At 57.3% G+C, this 20,930-nt stretch overlaps 1 protein-coding gene across 1 annotated transcript in view; it reads left to right on the top strand.

Annotated features, from left to right (window-relative positions):
- The window catches only part of SDC3 (syndecan 3), a 40,649-nt gene that overhangs the window by 1,829 nt on the left and 17,890 nt on the right, over positions 1-20,930 (top strand). Inside the window, exon 3 of the mRNA XM_021097601.1 lies at positions 586-1,245. Coding sequence (XP_020953260.1) covers positions 586-1,245 — 660 coding nt within the window. The remainder of the gene's footprint in view (positions 1-585; positions 1,246-20,930) is intronic.

Here is a 20,930-nt window from a genome sequence, read left to right as displayed (position 1 = left end):
AACCAATTTGTACTGAGCCACTGCCACACACCAGCCCCTGTGCTAGTGTTGGGGACACAGCACTAAACAAGTCGACTCAAACCCCTGCCCTCCTGGGGTTCATGTGCTCATGGTAGAGACCCTAATGGGTAAATGAAGTGTATGACGGGGTAGGGCAAGAGGGGATAAAGGCAACAAAGAAGTGGCCACTCTTGGAGTAGGGGGAGACCGTGGGGCAGGGCACACCCAATCTGGGACATATTTTTCACACCGCATTTGCCCTGGGAGTAGGGGTTCTGCATCCTACCGTGAGGAATCTGAGTCTCAGGGAGCCGGGGGCGCCAGCCTGAAGTCACACAGCTGGTGGGGTAGGGACATCAGGCCAGGTCTGCCCACCCAGTGACAGGGGGCAGAAATCAACACCCTCATGTGTAAGGGGAGACTGAGGAAGAAGCCATGCCAACTCTGAGGTCCCGCAGCCCTTTCGTGTGTCCTGCAGACATCAAAGCCAGTGGAGCCAGTGGAAGACCTCTGGCCTCCTCTGTGGACCAGCTTGGGGGCGGGAGGGTGATGGGTCCTGGGAGACCCGGTGAATCACGCCCTTAGCGGGAGGCTGCTAATGGTCACGCAGATGCTACCCAGCTACCCAGACCCTCCAACGAGCCAGGTCGTCTCTCGCCTCCCCATCTGGGGTCCTTCCCCTCCGAGGCCCGCGACGGCTCGCGGAGGCGCGCGCTGCCGGACCCGGTCGCCCCAGCGAGGCTCGGCGAGGCCGGCCGCCCGGCTCGGGTCGCAGGTTCCCCCGCCCATCCCGCGGCGGCCGGGCGCGTGCGGGACGCGCGAGGACCCCGGCGGCGGCGGCGGGCGGGGGGGGCGCTCGGCGGCCGGCCCCGCCCCTCCCCGCCCCGCCCCCCGCGCTGGGGGCGGCCCGGCGGCGGCGCACGCTTCCTGCGGGCGCGGCGGCCGTGGGCGCGGAGCTGCCGGGCGGAGCCGGGCCGCCGAGCCGGAGCCCCGACCGAGAGCGCGCCGGGCCAGCCGCCGGGCCGCGCCGCCGCCGCCGCCGCCGCCGAGCCGCCGCCTCGGGAACAAAGGCGCCCGCCCGCTGCCGCCGCCGCCGCCGTCGCCGCCATGAAGCCGGGGCCGCCGCACCGCGCCGGGGCCGCCCACGGGGCTGGCGCCGGGGCCGGGGCTGCGGCCGGGCCCGGGGCCCGCGGGCTGCTCCTGCCTCCGCTGCTGCTGCTGCTGCTGGCGGGGCGCGCCGCGGGGGTGAGTGCCGCCGGTTCTTGCGCCCTGGCTCGCGCCCCACGCCGGCCTTGGCGGGGTGGGGGGGACCCGGCGGCTGGCCGCCCGCGCCTCATTGCGGGCCCGTTTCCCCGCCGGCGGGACCCTTCCCCGCGGGCGGCGGCGGGTCCGGGCTGGGGTCTGGGCGCGAGGCCGCGCTGGGCGTGTCTCGGGTTTGAGAGGACGTGGCTTGGCTTCGTGGGTGTGCCCGGATCGTGGCCACTTTTAGGGAATCGGGTCCTTTCCCCAGGTGGGGGGAGGGTCGCGTTCTGTTCCTCCCTCCGAGGGTCGCTGCGAGAGGGGAAGGGGAGGGGCGGAGGGTGATTTGTGTGAAGGTGACCTGAGGGGGTGGGTGAGGGTGGCCGCGTGTGTGGCCACCTCCGTGGAGGGTGCTGGGACCTGTGGGGTGTGCATGGGCGAAGGATGAGGCAAGAGGACGAGTCTGCCACCATGGGTGGGGGCCCCCTTGCCCTACCTGCGTGTGGTCGTGTCAGGGTGACCCATTGTGAACGGTGTGTGCAAGGGATGAGGATGGGGACTGTTGGCCATGCCATGTGTGCCGGCAAAGGGTGAGTGTGTGTGGAGGAGAGACTGTGGTGGGTGTGTGCTCTGACCCATGGGAGTGTGTGTGCGCGCACGCGTGTGCATATGTGTGCAGGCAGGTGCATGGGTGACCCCGTGCATGGAGCGTGCACCCTTGAGGGGCTGATTGTATGCAGGTAGGGATGAATATGTATGTATGAGGTGACCCCTGAGTGTCCCTTTGAGTGACCGCAGCAGCGTTGGAGTTGAGCTCAGTCCCAGCTCCATCAGGGGAAGCAGGAGGAGGAGGCAGCAATAGGGAGGAAAGGCCACCTCCTCCCCTTTCAGGGACCCAGGTCCCAAGTGAGTTCCCCATAGGCACATATCAGGAGCCAAGCCTGGTCATGAACTGTCCAATTCCCTTGGTTGGTTCTGGGAGCTGCGCCTGTCCCCCTTTTCCCAGGCTGAGAGGGACACAGGCCTTTCAGGCAACCCCCAGGTGCCTGGTCTCCTCCTGCAAGTCTCTTGGGGCCAATCTGTAAAATGGGAGGAGGTCAGGCAGGGGCTCAGAGGTTGCTTCTCAGACACACAGGCTACTACTCCCCAGCCCTCCCCATGTGGAGGCTGTGAGTGGGGGATGGGGGAGTGCTGAATGCCAAGCTGAGTACCGGGCCTGGTGGGCTGGGTGCCTCTTCCCCGGGTCTCCCCCAGGTAGGGTCAGCCGAGGTCCGGGGGAGGGTGGGTGGGCAGGGAGACCCAGCCCATCCTAGCAGCTGGGCCACTTGCTCAACCTCACTTCTGGAAGACCATCTTGGAAATCAAAGACTTGGAATTCACACAGCCTTGGGTTCAAATCCTGCTCCTGCCCCTGATCCGTGGTGTGACCTTGGACAAGTTGTCTCACCTCTCTAAGCCTCCATTGTCTTCCCTGCGCAATGGGGCTCCTGACACCTCCTGAGAGATTAAATGAGATGATGTGTGTGGTCACTCACAGGAGGGGCTCAGTCAATGTTTGGTGTAGAGATGCATGACAGCCGGCCTAGGACACCATGCTTCAGATGCCGCAGCCCAGCGGGAACCCGGAGCTGTGTGACCTCTGGCAAGTCGCGTCCCTCGCTGGATAACTGTTCTTCATCCAACTGTTCTTCATCCGTAAAGCAAGGCTCATAATCCCTGTCCCACGAGGCGGTGGAAGGAAGTAAATGAGCACCCTTGAGGTGAAAGTCCTCGATAAGGCAGGGTGCCCCTGGATCTGAGGCCAAGGTAGAATGGGTGTGGTTCGCATCCAGTGCTGGGTGGCAGATAAAGCAAACCCCCCAGGGTCTGGGCCTGGCAGCGGAGATGGCGGGCTTGACTCGGAGGAGAGGCGGGGCGGGGCTCCAGATGAGGTGGGGGAGTCCCTCTCCTGGCTGCCCAGGAGGGACGTCACCTTGACTGGTCTGGGAGGCAGGGGTTAATGGGTGGTGCCTGGTGGCCTGGGGTGCCAATGCCAGAGGAAGAGGGTGATGCCTGCGGCAGGAGGGACGGAGATTAGACCAGAGGAGCTCCACCAACAAGGCTCCAGGACTGGCCTCCATGGCACGGGGGCCCCTAAGGACATCGCTGGGATGGGCAGTGGCTGGCTCAGGGCAGAGGAGGGGCCGCGTGACCCTAAGGTCTGCCCACCAGCTTGAAAGGGAGGTCGGGGGGTCAGCTTGCAGGGTGGCCTCAGCAGGGGCGGTAGGTCTCATTCATGCTGCAGATGGTGGGTTGGGGGGTGTGTGCAACTCTGAGGGACATCTACCTTCAGGGCCCCTTCACTTTCTGTACCTAAGTCACCACCCAGAGAGACTCAGAGTATGAGGATTCTGGAAATGTTAGCTTTGAAGCATGTTCTTTAGATGCTCAGGACCAAAAGGGATTTAGGTGTTTCTTAGTCTTGTTCCAATTCTCAGTGATGGAGGTTGACTACTTTGTGGCTGTGTGACCTTGAGAAAGTTATTTAACCTCTCTGGTGCCTTCATTTGCCGCCTCTGTAAGATGGAGAGAGACTGGGGTTAATATGTAAAGCTCTTAGTACGGTGCCTGGCACATAGTAAACACACAGTAATGCTGATTTCTTGTTCTTTTAGAAGGTTGCCATTCTGTGATTGGGAATGTGGTCAGGGTGGGGAGGGGAAGGGAACGGTGAGAGACCATGAGGGGGGGGAAATCAATCAAGGGGTTCTTTTGAAGCCCCAGCCCTAGGCCTGGTGGTTCCTGCTCCCTCCCCACCTCCAGGATTTCAAGCATCCGGGAACTCTATTCCTCTCCCCTCTGATATTCTGGTTGACTGGGGACATTGGGTTGGCAGGGCAAGGTTGTCCTCACTGTAAAAATTAAATGTTGGGGATCCATGGGCTGCTTCAGACTAGGCCCTGGCACAGGGGTACCCTAGGGATCCATTGCTGTTTAGTACTCAAGGTAGCAGGGGCTCCAGGGGCAGAGGCTTTGGCTAAGGGGCTGTTCTTTCAACTTGCTCATCTGTAAGATGGGGACAATAACAGTGGAGTCTCACAGGGATGTTGTGATGAGAAAATGAGCTCCTTGGGTGGACTGAGCACAGCCTGCCAGTGGTGAGCTGTCAGGAGCTGGGGACTTTGCAGGAGGGAGCCTGGAAGTATCAGGGAGGGCTTCCTGGAGGAGGAGGTTTTAAGCTTAAGCTATACAAATGGTTGCCACGTGATACTGAGCAAGCTGTAGCCTGCTCTGCGCCTCAGCTTTCTTACCTGTCAACGGGGGACAAATTCTTGGCTTATAGAACTGTTACCTGGGAGTTACAACAGTCTCATGATGGAGCTGGGACTGGAACTGGTGCCTCCCACTCCCTAGGGAGCAGTGCAGTGCCCCCACCGTGAATTCCGTTTGTTTCTTGTTCCCTCTTGTGGAGTTGAGCACTGCTGGAGAAAAAGCACTTTGGCCTTTTGAAGATAAATGGCTGGTCCCACCCCATGGGGGCCCAGGAGGCCCCAGGGCAGCACTGGGGCAGGGGCAGCTTCAGCTTAAGATCTGGAAAATGCTGGGGTAGCAGTGGGGTGGGTGAGAGGGCTTTGTGAAGCGGGGAGGGTTGAGGCAGAGCTTCCCCCAGAAGCCAGGGCCTGCTGCAGGCCTTCTCCGGCCCCTCCCATTAGCTGGGACCAACCCCCCAAAGCTGCCTGGGGGAGGGGGAGGGGTCCTTCTAGAAGGGGCTGCAATAGGATTCCTGAAGGCGGGACCAGACACAGGCATCTTGGGGATGGGAGGTAGTGAGCCTGGCAGCGGCTGAGGCCAGGATTTGGGAGGCAGCTTCCACACCTCTGAGGGCTTAATAATACAAAGAGCAGCTCCTGCTTGCCGAGAGCGCTGCCCACTGAGCGCTTTAAGTGTATTGGCTCATTTAATCCTCATGGTCGGCTTTGGAGATGGAGACTGTTAGAACGTCTTTGGAGGTGTTACTGATGAGGAAAACTGAGGTACAGAGAGGTTAAATGACTTGCCCAAAGTCACACAGCTGGAAAGTGGCAGAGCTGGATTGAGCCAGGGCCTGGCGGGCTAATAGAACCGGACGGCAGCCCTCATTTCACCCTCTCTTGCTGTGCGATCCTGGGCGGGGTACTTTGGATCTTCCCTACCCCTGCTCCCGTCCCCCATTATGCCCACATTACCTGTTTCATGAATGCCTGCTCATTGCCAGGCTCTGGGACAGGCGTGTCCCATGTCTTTTTTCATTTAATTCTCACCCTAGCCGTGGAGGTGGGTGATGCTGTGCTGTGGCAGATGTGGGGAAGGGCTTGCCTGGGGCCTGTCCCCAGAGCCCTTGCTCCTGCACCACCTCCCAAGGCCCTGTCATCTGCAAACGAGCTATTCTGGGGTATTCTGGGGTCGTTGGGGCTGGAGCAAGGGCGAGCTTTATAAATTGTGGAGGGCTGCGGACAAGATGGGGCGGGCGGGGCCTGGGTCTGGGTCCTGGGAGTATATAGCACAGGAGAGGGGAAATGTTCAGAACCGCAGGGTGAGAGGGGTCAAAAAGTCACCATCCCCCCTGGACATACGCTGGATGCCCCCAGCACTGGGGTGCACTCTTTGCATAGGCGACCAGGCCTGCCTTTCCTCCTGACCCCTAGAAAGTTGTGCAGAGCCCCAGTCTACCTCCCTGCCACCCCAGTCTACCTCCTGGCCTGAGTCCTGGCCCCACTGTGCCTCAGCTGCTCTCTAGCCTGAGTGACAGACTCAGAGGAGGAGTGACTTAGGGGAGGGCACACAGCAGTCAGGAGAGGTGTCAGAATACGTTCCTGATAGACCACGAGCGCCTTTGTGGAGGCTCTGTGGTTGCCTTGCTCTTTGCAGAACCCATAAGGCCCCCTTTATGCCTGGCCCAGAACTGAATGGTGCGAATGAATGAATGAGGAAGCGAATGAAGGCAGGCGAGAAGCCAGGACGGGAACCTTGGAGCCCATGCTGGGGCTTTACGTTCTCTCCTGTGGCAATGAATTAGGGGGACAGTGAGGCCAGCAGAGTCCTGCTAAGTCCAAGGCGTGTGCCCATGGGCTGGGAGGCACCGGGGAGGGGGGCCTGCGTGGGGTGGGCCTGTGGTCTGAGTGCCAAGGTGTGGTCACCACGTCTGGGAGGGACAGAGGCCCTGTGGCTCTGGGCTCCAGCCCAGCCGCTCGGAGCCCTGTGATTTTTGTGTTGGGGGCGGAGGGGGGGAGGGTGCAGGGTGGCTGGATCTAGGAGCTGCCCCAGGGCCCAATCCCTTGCTCACCCCGTGTGCCCCTTTGAGCAGGGAGCAGGGTCTGGGCTGGTCCTGGACCACCTAGGGGTGTATCTCTTGACAGACACCCGCTCCCCTGGCCTTGGCTCCCAGCGTCCCAGGATTCCAGGAGGCCGAGTAGCCTTCACTTCCGGCCCCCCTTCCTCCAGAGCAGGCCCTGGCCAGCGGGGTGGCCCCTCCCCTCCCCCACTGACCAGGCCGCATCCCAGCGCCAAACAGGAAGCCGCGATTACAGGGGGAGTCTGAGCAGTGGTGGCTGAGGGCCCAGCTGGGGGATGGGGTGAGGGTGGCCCCTGACAAATGATCCGGCCCCTTCCCTACCTGGCGGCTGAGGGTGGAGGGCAGGGAATGCCTGTGCCGGCCTTTTATACCAGGTGGAGAGGGCCTTACAACCTCCAGGCCCCCCCCAACTGGCCGAGGGCTGCCTTCTTTCCCCCACCACCCCAACTCCGAGGCCCCGCCTGGGTGCTGGCACTTTCTCTATTTTGGGGTCTCCAAACCTGAGGGTGCAGTTTGAGGCAGCAGAAGGAGCAGGGGCCCCACAACCAAGTGGACCAGGGTTGCAGTCCTGGTTCTGTCAATATCCTGCTGTGTGATCTTGGCAAGTTTACTTTACCTCTCTGAGCCTCAGTCTCCTCTTTAAAATGAGCAAAGAATACTTCTGCCTCAGAGTTCTTTGAGAAGGAACAACACAAGAAAATAAAGTGCCCAATACAGAGTGGGCTGCTCCCACAAATAGTGATTTCCCCCATTTACTTGCTTTGGCTTTGCTCTTCTGTCCCAGGCTCACGGAGGAATTGCTTTTAGGGGGGGCGAGATAAGGTTTTCCTTTGGAGAATGTGGAGACCAAGTTTGAATGATTTCGGATGACCCAGAGCAGAACCCTGGGGGTGGGGGTGGGGTGACGCTAAAAGGGAGAATTTGGGCGAGGACTCCCATTTGCAGCAGGCAGGATTGGGGCCAGATCAGAGGCAGCACTTTCCAGTGCCGCATGGTATGAAGTTCACAGGGAATTTGGTTTCTTGGAGCAGTTGGCGGCCAGTCTGGAGGCAGAAGATGGGACTTGATGACTCTTCAGGCCCTTCCAGTCCTGGAACCCCAGAGAGACCTTGCTGTTTGTGGTATTCACTCAGGACTTTGTGGCACTGGGCTCTTTCTGTTTGCCTCCCACCTAGGAAGTATCTCGGCTGTGTTCCCTTCATCACACAGGTCCTGGCCCAGAGGACGTGACTGCTGATGTTTGCAAAGGACCTCAGAGGTGATTGGCCCCACAGCCTACCATCTCACAGGTGGAAATCCTGAAGCCTGGAGGTGGCCCCGGGCCTTGCCCAAGGATTGGGGACTCTACGCCAGCCTTAGGTGGCCTCACTGAGCCTTCTGACCCTGGTGGCATTCCGCTCATTTAGAAGAAGGCTCGGGAGTTCCCGTTTTGGCTCAGCAGCAATGAACCTGACGAGTATCCATGAAGATGTGGGTTTGATCCCTGGCCTTGCTCAATGGGTTAAGGATCTGGTGTTGCTGTGAGCGGTGGTGTAGGTCATAGACCCAGCTCGGATCCCACATTGCTGTGACTGTGGCGTAGACTGGTGGCCACAGCTCCAATTCAACCCCTAGCCTGGGAAATTCCATCTGCTAAGAGTGCAACCCTAAAAATAAGAAAAAGGCTCAGAGATGTTAAGCCACCTGCCAGAGCTCACGCAGCTGGGCACTGGTGGAGCTGGGTGTTCAGTTACTTTTCACCTACTCTGGGTTCTGTCTGTCCCATGACCACCCTTGTCATCACACCCCTTCAAGCTGAGAAGGAGGGTGGGGGGCTTGGTGGGGTGTGAAGGAATCTGAGGGGTGGGAGTGAGGGAGAATGTGATTAGGGCCTAAATCTTGGTTCTGGGACGGCCCATGGGCTTGCTTCACCCTAGGGTCAGCCTCTGTACCACCTGCCCTGCCAGCCAAGCCCCACCCAGCCTGCTCCCTCCCCGCAAGCTCTGCTCACAGCCCAGACTTTAATAAGGGTAATTTAGAATCAATCACCAGCAAGATCTGGGAAATCTAATTGCAGCAAACTGATTGCCAATTCGATTGCGGGCACCAGGGGGCTGTGGGTGGCTCATTAGGCCTGTCTCCCTCCCTGGGCTGGGGTGTGGGGGGCTGTGTGGGGGCTGAGCAGGCAAGGCTCCTGGATAGGTGGGGGCTCTTATACTGAGAGCAGGGGAAGCATATTCTTGCTTCTCGGGGAGGCTGGCAGGACCCATGTACCGCCACCCTCTCCAGGGTGCACCGCCAGGGTGGGCGCCCATGTCCATATGCCCTTTCCCGCCACCTCCTCATGGTCAGGCTGCCATTGAGGGTGGGGTGGGGGTGTCTGCAGCTGCCTTCTACCTGGTTCCCGCCCCGAAGTCGCTCCCTTGTTGGGGAGCCAGGCATGATGATGGTGGTGATAATGGCCAGTCCTTACAGGGTGCGTGTTGCGACCTGGCACAGTTCCAAGTGCTTACGTGTTTTACCTCCGTTCTTAGGGAGCCTAGGAAGTAAGTATTGTTACCCATTTTACAGATGGCACAACAGAGACCTGAGAGCTTAAGCAGCATCCTCCAGGCGAGGCAGTCAGCAAGCAGCTGGTCAAATGGGCCAGTAATGTCTCGTTCACCAGGCTGGAGCGCTGCAACAGGGTATCCAAGTGAGGGGCGGTATTGGGAGAGGGGCAGCTAGTTAAGAGGAAGCTGCTGTGGTGCAGTTGCTTTTATTTTACTTACTCTAACTATTACACTCCCCCCAGGATCCTTGCATTTCAGAGGTGGGTCTGCTCCAGGCTTGTCAAGTGACCGTGGGAGGCTGCCCACCCCACCCTCCCAGCCTCTACTTCCGCATCTGTAAGGTGGGGAAGTGGGACTGCGTGGCCCAGAGGCCCTCCCAGTCTTCACATCTGAAGAACCATCAGAGGCCAGAGAGGGCAGGGCCTGACCTGGGGGAGCCCAGCTGGGAGGGGAGGGCAGGCCTGCCAGGCTGGGGACAGGGCGGGAGGCTTGCTTCCTTCAGGTGCCCTGGGTATGCTTCCTCCTGGGCTGGGCTGGGAAGGGTTTCTTTCCTTGCCCATTGCCTTCCTCCCCAGCCTCTGGGACATGATCCGGGCCGACTGGAGGCTGGGCTGTGAGTCTGGTTTCCTGGGTTCTTATCCCTACTCTGCTGCTCCCTGCCAGTCACTTCAGCTGCCATTTCCTGATGTTCCCCTCTGTGTCTGGCCTGTGCTGAGCCCTAGGAACCCTGAGGGGGCTCAAGCTGGTCCCTGACCTCAGGGAGCTCCTAGTTAGGAGAGGGGCTGAGGGAGTGAGTCTAGAGAAAAAGAGATTGCTTTGGGCTTGGGGGAATCACAGAGGGCTCCATGGAAGAGGTGTCATTTATACCAAGCCTTGAAGGAGGGCAGCACATTGATAGAGGGATCAGGGTGGATGAAAGCTCAGAGGTGGGAAAGGCCCTGATGTGTCGGGGAGCTGAAGAGATGCTAAAAGTAACACTTCCTTGCTGGGGAAGGAGAGCCATGTGCAGAGGTGGGAACAAGCCTCCCTTTGGGGTGGAGGAGCCAGTGTTGAAGAGGCTGCTGTTTCTAAGGAGGGTGTATTGCTTCTTGCATTTAACAGACATTCACTGGGCACCTCCTGGGTGCCTGGCCTGTGCCACAGGGTGTTAGGGGGCTGAACAGTTGAACACGACAGGGCCTCCGCATGGGAGACCCCAGTGACTCCTGAGGTGGGCTTTGAGTCCAAACCAAGACAGTGGCTTCCCTTGTCAAGGCAGAGGATGTTGGTCTGTAAAGCAGGTGCAGCCCCACGCTGCCCCAAGGGGATGTGATACTGTTTGTATTGAATTATGCCTGTTGAGTGCCTGCCCTGTGTGAGAATCTGCTGCCAAATGTCTAACATATAAAAACTCCCTTAATCCTTACCACCCTGTGAAGGAGGCATCATTTTTACCTTCATTTTACCAAAGAGGAAATTGAGGCACAGAGAGGTTAAGAAACTTCTCTGGGATCACAGAGCTCGTAAGTGGCACCCTTACCAGGACTGGAACCCAAGCAGTCTGGCCTCAGTCCCATCTGGTGCACAAGTGCTGCTCCGTGCTACCCTGTGCGCTGCAAACTGTTGAGTGTGGTGTCCTGAGAGGATAAATGTAAGGCCAGGCAGATCTTTTTTTTTTTTTTTTTTTTTTTTTTTGTCTTTTTGCTATTTCTTGGGCCGCTCCCATGGCATATGGAGCTTCCCAGGCTAGGGGTGTAATCAGAGCTGTAGCCACCGGCCTACGCCAGAGCCACAGCAACGTGGGATCCGAGCTGCGTCTGCAACCTACACCACAACTCATGGCAACGCCAGATCATTAACCCACTGAGCAAGGGCAGGAACCGAACCCGCAACCTCATGGTTCCTAGTCGGGTTCGTTAACCACTACGCCACGATGGGAATTCCCAGGCAGGTCTTGCTGGGTGAGCCAGTGTGGCTGCGTGGGGGAGCCCTGACCCAGGCCTGGGGCTCTTGGCTTCCACTCGGGTCTTCTCTGCTGCATGTTTTCTGTTGAGTTGGGCCATGGCCTGAGGCCAGCCGAGGCTGGAAGTGCCCTTGGAAACACTCCATCCAGCGTGTTCATCGTCCTGAAAGGAAGACTGAAGCCGAAGGAGTGAGCGCGAGTCATAGTGAGGGTCTTCCGACAACTGGTAGTTCAGCCTTTTTTAATTTTGCATATGAGGAGATTGAGGCTCAGAGAGGTACAGTGGCTTGCCCAAAGTAACACAGCAGGTTGGTGGCTGAGCTGGGACTAAGAGCTATGTCTCCTAACTCCTAGGTGGGGTACCATCCCTCGTACCATGTTTCTTCTCTCTACTTGTCTCTTTCTGCCCAGACTACAGGCCCAGCTCCCACCCCTCTCCCAGGAAGCCTTTCCTGACCTGACCTGACCTGCTGCTCTCATCCCCAAGACTCTATGCCAGATCGTGCAGAGCGAACATTATCTCTCTTGCTTTCATGTCTACCCCATGTTGTTCCTTCCCCATGGATTTTTCCCTTCTCCATCAAACTCCTATTCATCCTCCAAAACCCAATACAAATGCCCCTTCCTCCAGGAATCATTTACTAGCCTCTCCTCCTAGCTCCCAAGCACAGTGAGCCCTTTTTTGGCCCCTTCTGTCCTGCTTCCCTGTTCTAGTGTCCCAGGCACTGCTCCTCTGCATGCTAGGATTCTTTACTAAGCCCCAATTCTATTACATCTTTTCATAGTGTCTGGCTCCCTGCAGAGTTACCTCCTTGGAGCCCTCACTTGGATACGTTGTTGCAGCAGCTCATCCCCCATTACATCATCTCCCTGGTCAGCTTCACACTTAGGACTTTGTTTCATTTCCCTCAGTTTGGACATTGCCGCCTTATTTTCATGCTTTCACACCTCAGTCTGTTTTACTTCTGGTTCTCTTGTCACACTTTGTCCTTGCTCCCCAGCCCCCTGCTTCTGTGATCCCCAAGCTCGGAGAAGAGGAGGGTGGATGCTGGCAACGGGGAGCAGTGGGCATGAGAGCGCTTCCTGCCTCATTACCGCAGGCTCAGGCTTGGTTATGAGAGATCTCCCCCCCTCTGCCCTCCATCTCCCCCGCCGACCATCCTCCTGCCCACCTCCTCCATCTGCTCACTGTTCCCTCTGCTTCCCTCCCATGCTCATCTCTCTCTTCTCCTGCTCTGTTCCCCTGAGGCCTCTACCTCACTCACTCCCTGGCTGATGGAAACCTCCCGTCTCCCTGCCTGCGACTCACTGGGGCCAGGACCTGAGTTCCCTGGGGGACAGGGGTCTTCAGGGCCAACGGGGTGTTTGGGATCAAGGCTAGAAGGATGACATGACTGCTTCTTTGGACCCAGAACCCCTCATGCCCTTCATCCGCTCCCACCCCCAGAAGTACAGTTTCAAGGGCAGAGAACCACAGGAAATCAGCCCCTCGCCTCTCTGTTCAAGTGAGGACATGGAACCCAAACTCAGAACTTGGCTGCTCAGAGTCCCCATGATGAGAGGCAGAAGAGCCCCCCCAGGGCAGGCCCCTCCCTGGCCTCTGGAAGCTGAGCCCTGGCTTGGCTGAATTCTTATCTCACAAGAGGCAGGGGAGCCAAGAGGCTTGTTTGGGACGGTCTGCAAAGCTGTGGTTGTGGCCAGGGCGATCTTCTTTACCTGTGTGGCACTAAGGCCATGTTTCTGTTTAGGTTCAGGTGAGGGCCGGGTCTGTGTGCATAGGCATCTGTTTGGTGGTGTGTTGCTGTGTGTCTGTGCTGATGTGTGGGGGCTTTGGGGTCTGTGTAGGGAAAGACCTTTGTGGTCTGCTCCTTTGCCTTGGACTGTTTTTGTGGCTTTGATGTGAGGCTGGGGGGATTGGGAGCCCCCAGATTGCCATCTCTCCTTTTTTAGCTCACGAGGGCTTGCTCCCAACACCTGGGGTTACTGGGTATTAGCAGCTCCTGGGAAAAGAATGGAAGTTGGGAGACACTCTCCTACCCTGGGGGCGGCGGTCGATGCTCAGATAGAAACGTGTGCCCTTGCAGACCCACGTGTGTATGTGAAAGAGTACACAGGCCTGAGCACACACGCCGTCCTGTGCACACCCGGGGAGCCTGAGACCCACGTACTTAGTGGAACTCACACAGGCACCCAAAGACGGGGACACACACTCCCCCAGGTTCAAGAGTATCCCATGGAGATGCAGCCCTTGTACTCACACCCAGACCCACCCAGGCATCTAAGCCACCTAAGACAACCCGCGGGTGTACACACACGAATGCACCCGCACGCATGCCCAGAAACACCCTGGATGTGCTTGCAGGTGTGCACCTGCACGGCTGCTTGTGCACACACATACGCATTGCTGGGGCTCTAAGCTACCAGGCATGTGTCCGCCCTTAATCCCCGCTCTTAATCCCGGAGTTGAGGGAGCCCAGGCCAAAGGGGCAGCGGGGAAGCTGGTCATCTGGCCTCCTTAGAGGTGATTAAGGCGGGGGCGGTGCTGAGGGACTCAGCGCTTTATCTTCTGCCTGACCTCCAAGGGGTACCTCAGACTCAAAACGTGGCTTCCTCTGAGATTCGCTTCCATGTAATTTACCAAACCCTGGGTGCAGTCATGCTGGGGAGGAGAAGGTGTGTCTGTGTGCCCTCAAGGAAAGGGGCAGCTGGGTCAGAGGGGCCAAGGGAGGCAGTCCCTTCATTTAACCACCTGCCTGCTGTGGACCCTGACTCAGAGTCCTCGTTATGAGGTGTCCTGGGGATTCTGATCTCTTGAGAGCCCTGTTTCTGGATGAAGCATTTCTGGAAAATGAGGCCCAACCAGGAGATGCTGAATTTGGGGTCCTGAGCAGGGAGGAGAGTGGGTCACTGGGACAAGGGTGGGATGGGGGGCCCTCCAGGAGAAAGTGGGGCCTGAGCTGGGTGCTGAAGATGTCAGCGCCTGGGGCATTTGGAAATGCACAGGACCTCTTCTGGTTGCCACAGTAACGTGGGTGCTGCTAAATGGCGGCAGGGCCTGGAGAACTGTCCCGCCCAAGTGTCCTTTGTGCTCCTGTTGAGAACACTGTCAGGTCCTGCTCCTGATGGGAGGGGTCAGCATGGGCCACAGCTCAGAGGCGGAACTGTCCCCAGCACGCAGTGGGAGGGAAGGCCATGCACGCCACCCAGGGCACTGTACAGATGTGCCGAGGTTGTGCAGGCTGAGCCCAGCCTGGCCTCCCACCTCTGGATGTGCATGCGTATGTGTAAGGGGGGGCTGTGATAACAGTGGGAAAGGGTGGTGGGGGCAGCAGTCCCATTTGGGCTCTGACTTTGACCTCTGCTTGTCAGGTGGGTGACCTTGGGCAGCTCATCTCTCTCCTCTATAAGCTGGATGGTGACCACTGCACTGCAGGGTAGTTTTGCGAATTTGGGTTTACTTGGCCCAGAATCCAGCACATTGTCCTACCCAGAGCTGGTGACCAACGATGGTCTTAGTGGGGACAGTGATCGCGAGAGGCCTCTATCACTGCAGAAGTGACAGCCATCACCCTGTCCTTGTCCTGGGGTTTGGAGAACAAGACACTAGGTTCCAGGAACAGCCCCTTGACTGTTGTCCACTTTTTTTTTTTTTTTTAAGACCTCACCTGTAGCATATGGAGGTTCCCACGCTAGGGGTCGGATTGGAGCCACAGCTGCTGGCCTGTGCCACAGCCACAGCATCGCCAGATCCGAGCCACATTTGTGACCTACACCACAGCTTGTGGCAGTGATGGATCCTTAACCCACTCTGAGGCCAGAGATTGAATTTGCATCCTCATGGACACTATGTCAGATTCTTAACCCACTGAGCCACATTGGGAACTCCCACATGTCCATCTTTGAGCCCTGTTTTTCCCATCCTATACCTTTTGCCCACAAGCCCTGTCTGCTCTAGTTCCTGGGTCAGACCACTTGGGTCATCCATCTGGAGCCTGAGGTCCTGCTCTGGCATGGGTCTGGCCCTGGTGGAGTCCCTTACGGGCAGGGGAGCCAAGCTGGTGTGACTGGGGCTCTGATGACAAGAGCCCAGGATGGGGCCTCTGGTTCAGCCCACAGAGGGTCAGGTGAAGGGTCAGCTGAAGGAGTTTTTGGTCGAGTGACGTGAGGAGAGGAAGGCATGCCTCATCCCTGGACTGCAGGGCACTTGGGGGCCAGCCACTCAGGGTCCCTAAAGCCCTGAGGGTGTTTGCACTCTGTCTGAACTCGGCAGGGAGGGCCAAGCCTAGGGCAGTGGCTGAGGATGGGCTGGTTGGATACGGGGGTTGCTGGACCTGCGGGAGGCTGGCAAGGCTGTTGGGGAGGGGCCGTGGGGCTGGGGTTTGCTCTGGTTCCCTCCACCCTCAGCTGGGACTGAGGGCCAGGGGGTCCTCGTGTGTCCTTCGCTTTCCCCTCCTCAGCATTTGTTGTGGCTCCTGCCATGTGGTCTGAGCTGCGAGGGGGTCTCTTCCCCTCTTAGTGACCAGATTTGGGTGGGTGGACAGGGATGGCAGAGCTGGCCCAGGTGGTGGGCTGGATGCAGGGAACTAGGTGCAGGCTTCAAAGCTGGATTTAGGAGTTCCCATTGTGGCTCAGTGGCTTAAGAACCCAACTAGTATCCATGAGGTTGTGGGTTTGATCCCTGGCCTCGCTCAGTGGGTTAAGGATCTGGGTGTTGCCTCAAGCTGCGGCTTAGGTTGCAGATGCAGCTTGATGTGGTGTTGCTGTGGCTGCAGTGCAGGCCAGCTGCTGTAGCTCTGATTTGACCCCTAGCCTCAGAACTTCCATATGTCAGGAGTTCCCGTTGTGGCCCAGTGGAAACAAATCCGACTAGGAACCATGAGTTTGCTGTTTCGATTCCTGGCATCACTCAGTGGGTTAAGGATCCAGCATTGCTGTGAGCTGTGGTGTAGGTCACAGATGTGGCTCAGATCCCGCATTGTGGCTGTGGTGTAGGCCGTCAGCTATAGCTCCGATTAGACCCCTAGCCTGGGAACCTCCATACGCTGCAGGTGCGGCCCTAAAAAGACAAAAGACAAACAAAAAACAAAGAACTTCCATGTGCCGTGGGTGCAGCCCTAGAAAGCAAACCGAAAAACCCACAACCACAACAACAAAACCCAACCCCCCCCCCGGATCCTGGATTCAGTTTGTTGGGGTTTGGGGTTACTGAACATCTGTCAGAGGCCCTGCAGCTGGCGCCTGGGCTCAGCCCTCAGGACCAATGGGCCTCTGTGCAGAGAATAGGGAACGGAAACCAGCCTGGGGCTCGGCAGCTGCCGGCTGGGCTGGGTGGAGGCTGGTGCCCAGGACCCAAGGGGAGGGAGGTGGGGCAGGGCATGGTGGTTGGGCCCCTGATGACATGTCTCTCCTCAAGGCTGCCCCAGACAGCCACAGGGGGAGGGGGCAGTCTGCAACTAAGATGTGCTTCACCCCTTGGGCCCTGCCTCCCTCCTGACCCCTTCCCTGGCAGCGACATATCCTCAAGCCTCTTCCCGAGGTCAGCCAGGAGCCAGCCTCGTGGACAGAGGGTCTGGGTGGGGACATCTTGGAACCATTAAGGGCTGGAGCTGGGGACACTGGGGTCTAGTGATGGAGATGGCAGCCAGCCTGAGTTTAAAGTTGCCTCTCTCTCCTCTTCTCTCGGGTCACTCTGGGCCAAACCTGCCCCTTCCACCTGACAAAGTAGCCTTTGACAGGCTCAGGGGAGGCCGTTGCTGGGCTGGGTCACTCCCGTTTGTGGTCTGCAGTGTCAGTGTTTGTGCTTCGGAGGCAGGGGCTGGGGAGGCCTTCCCGGGCCTTGGTTGGGAGTTCGGAGAAGGGGTAAGCAGGGATAATGCTTTGAGTATTTAAATTGAGGCTTTGCTGTGTGACCCTAGACAACTTTCCCACCCTTTCTGAGCTTCAACCGCACATTCATTCTTCTTTTTTTCACCTAAACAACAGCTTTATTGAGGTTTAACTCACATATCATATCATCCACCCATCCAAAGCACATAATGACATGTTTTTAAAATATATTGAGTTGTGTCACCATCACTGATTTTATTCACTTTTATCCTCCCCAAAGAAACCGATACGTATTAGCAGCCACTCCCCATTTCTTCCCCGTCACCCAGCCCCAGGCAGTCACTGATGGACTTTCTGTCCCTCTGGATTTGCCTAGTTTGGACATTTCATATAAGTGGAATCATACAGTATGTGGTCTCTTGTGACTGGCTTCGTTCGGTTAGCTTAATATTTTCAAGGTTCAGCCACATGGTGACATGTATTGGTGCCTCATTTCTTTTTCTTGCTGATGAATATTCCATTGTATGGATACACTGCCTTTTATTTATCCATCTCTAAGCTGATCGATATTTTGGCTGTTATGAATGATGCTACTTTTAACAAAACGTGCAGACGTGTTTTCACTTCCTTTGGATATATATATATATATATATATATATATATATATATATCCTAGGACTAGAATTATTGGCGCCTATGGTAATTCTGTGGTTAACCTTTTGAGGAACTGCTAGACTGTTTTCCAGAGCAGCTGAATCATTTGCCATCCCCACCAGAGGAGCGTGCGGGTTCTGATTTCTCCGTATCCTCACCACTACTTGTTATCTTCTGACTTTCCGATCACATTCATTCTTGCATCCATTCATCCCCCAGGTATTTATAGAACACCTGTATTTGACAAGGCAGGGTGCTTACTACAAAATTGGGAAGAGAATTCTTGTTCAGAAGCTTCAGTGGCGCCATATCTATAAAAAACAAATATTCCATGCAGTTCATAACAAGAGATAAAGATTATCAGGGGCAGGAGTTCCCAGCGTGGCTCTGTGGTAATGAACCCGACTCGTATCCATGAGGATGTGGGCTTGATCCCTGACCTCTCTCAGCGGGTTGGGGATCTGGCGTTGCCGAGAGCTGTGGTGTAGGTCACAGATGCAGCTCGGAGCCAGTGTTGCTGTGGCTGTGATGGAGGCCGGCAGCTACAGCTCTGATTCAGCTCCTAGCCTGGGAGCTTCCATATGCCATAGGGGAAAGATTGTCAAGGGGAGAAGCCGAGGTGGTCAGGCTTCACGGGCCCCATGAGAACAGAGGAAGGGAACAGAGCCTGGGTGCTGTGACCACCTACTCTGTGTCAGGCCCTTTGCTTCTCGGGAGGGTCCTTATGACTCAGGGCTGTACTGTTGTCTCGTTTGCAAATGGGAAACCTGAGGCTCAGGCCAGGCAGCCTGCCCCAAGTTCACCCAGCCGAGAGGTAGCTAGGCTTTGGGCCTTGAGCCTGTTTGGATTATCTCGTTTAATCACCCCAGCCCTTTAGATTGGTACTATTATCATGCCCATTTTGTAAGAGAAGAAGATGAGGCTCAGAGAGGTGGACTTTCTTGCCCCGGGTCCCACAGCTGCTGAGGGCCAGTGCTGGGGTTTCGACCCACACTGTCTATCTTCAGGGCCCCTCCTCATTGCACAGCGCCGCCTGTCCCCCAGGACTCAGGAGACGAGGGTGAGAGCTTGGCATCCCTCCCACCCGTGTCTCACAGGGTGTCATCTTGGGCTGGAGGTGACCCTGGAGACGAGTGTGGCCCCAGGCAGGCCTCCAGGGCCTCTGCCTGTCCTTCCTCCAGTTTTCTCCCTCCCTCTTTGCTCTGCACCTCAGTTTCCCATCTCTGTGGTGGTGGCGGCCCCAGAGGGCCCCATGGCTCACACTGAGTCTGGCATCTTCTATCCCTTGAAATGGGACAGCTCAGAAACCAGCGGGACAGTCCCTGGCCGGTGGCGGGGGGGAGTTGCATCTCCATCAAGCATGAGTTTGTGCAGGTTCTAAATAACCCAGCAGACGGGAGGGTGAGGGGCACCACAGCTGGACTCCTCAGGAGGCTGGGCCTGGATACACACTCACCCACACAGATGGGCATGCTGCGGGTTTTTGTTGTGTGTCCTCGGGGTGTATGCACAGCACCTGCCGAGGGCAGCTTTGGGGACAGTGTCAGAGCTGTGCCGTGTCCCGATGCAGCTAGAAGAACCAGGCTAATGCCAGAAGGGTCTCTCTGGTCTCCTGGAGGCCTAGTGGAACCCTGGAGCTGACGTGGTCCTCTGAGCCCCCTCACCTGGCTTCAGGTGGCCCCTAAGAGCTGGCCTAGGCATCCTGGATCCTTCGGGCTTGCCTTTCCTTAGAACCAGATGAACTGCACTGGGGTCTGTCTCCCAGCCCCTCCCCTCTACCAGGCCTTCCTCCTGCTGCCTGCTTCCCTCAGCTCCATCCTGTCACCACCTGAGTTCTCTGTAACCTGCAGCAAGCCCCCTGGCCTGAGGGTGTGAAGTTAGGAGGCTCATGTCACCTGGTCCCATCAGTAAGGGACCTGGTGCTTAGTCAGTGCTCAGTAAATGCTGCTCTCCTCCCAGCCCAGGTCTGGTTGTAAAGTGGCCAGAACCATAGGCTCCACTGGGAACCTGCTCACCTGCATATTTTTGCATATAATTTGCATAGTGATTTTATGAAAAACTGCTGGGATCCGTCTCAGTCCCTCTTTCCTCCTCCCAGGCCAGTTGGAGCCCTCCTGGTTGGATTTTGGGGGGGACCAGAGAGAACCTTTGTCCAGCCACCTGTTTTGGATGGGGAGGCTGAGGCCAGAGGCCAGGGCCCTGCCCGGGAACACACAGAACACACCGTGAGATCTGGTAGGTTAGAAGCGGAAATTGGGTGATGTGGGTCCCTAAGGGTGATCCCATTCGCAGTATTCACTGAACAAATATTGATGGAGGCCGCCTGTGTCCCAGTCACTGCCCCCAGGAGCTGCTGGAGGAGGAGTAGGCCTTAGACAAGGATGTAAATAAGCCAGTTTCAGGCAGCAGTGAGCTGTGAGGAGTAAGTCCAGTGTTGCCAGAGCGAAGGAGTGTGAGGAGGTCATGTCACTGGACTCGGTGGTCTGGGAGGGCTTCTCTGAGGAGGTGAGCTTTGAGTAGGCCACCGTGTCACACCCCAGCACCCACTGATTGCCTAGTAACTGCTCCGCATGTCAGCTGGGGTCTTGGTGGGTTGGGAGCCATCTTTCCCATTGCATAGGAGGGCAAACTGAGGCCCAGTGAGGGAAAGGACCTTGACCAGGGCTCTCTGGAAGCTGGGATGGAACACCTAGCCCTACACTGGGTTGTTCATGGAGACTGGGGTCCCTGGAGTGCATGGCCTCTTGCCAAGTCCGTCAGCAAGGATGGTTGCAGAGCCTGGAAACTCAATCCCAGGAGTACCTGCTGATGAGTCCTGGGGTGGCTGGTGGGGCTGCTCACCTGGGCCGGGCCACCTGTCTTGGGAGCGGGACTTGTCTTCCATTTCCTCTCATTCCCATTCAGTCTGTCTGTATCTGTGCAGGGTGCTGGGGAGGGGGGGACGATGTGTAGACCCCAAAGCTTGCTCCCCTTTGAGGAGCTTCCTAGTGGAGGGGATGGTGAAGGCTCGGAGTAGGTGCACGCTATAGTATGAAGAGTGTGGTCCTTGGAGTTCAGCTAATCCCGGGTTCAGATATGGCCCCACTGCTGTGTGACTTTGGGCTAGTTGCCTCACCTCTCTGAACTTTGGTTTTCTCGTCTGTGAAATGGGGATAATAATCCCTCACTGGTAAGATGTTTGTGAAGAGAAATAAGGCCATGTCCATACAGCGGGTGCTGCCTCTGTGGGTGCTGTAACTATTGTTTGTGGTCAGGGGAGAATGGCCCCAGGGCTTCTCCAGAAAAAAATCCCCCTGTGTCCCCCCTACTGGTGGCTTAGCAGGCTCAGTCTCCTCATCTGTAGGTGGGGACAGTAATACCTGCTTCCCAGGTGGCCAAGTGGGTTCCGTGAGATCTGGTAGAAGCCCACCGGAGTGACAGGAGATAG

This window comes from Sus scrofa, chromosome 6, assembly GCF_000003025.6.
Source record: "Sus scrofa isolate TJ Tabasco breed Duroc chromosome 6, Sscrofa11.1, whole genome shotgun sequence".
Taxonomy (NCBI): domain Eukaryota; kingdom Metazoa; phylum Chordata; class Mammalia; order Artiodactyla; family Suidae; genus Sus; species Sus scrofa.
This window is presented reverse-complemented; position numbering and strand designations above follow the sequence as displayed.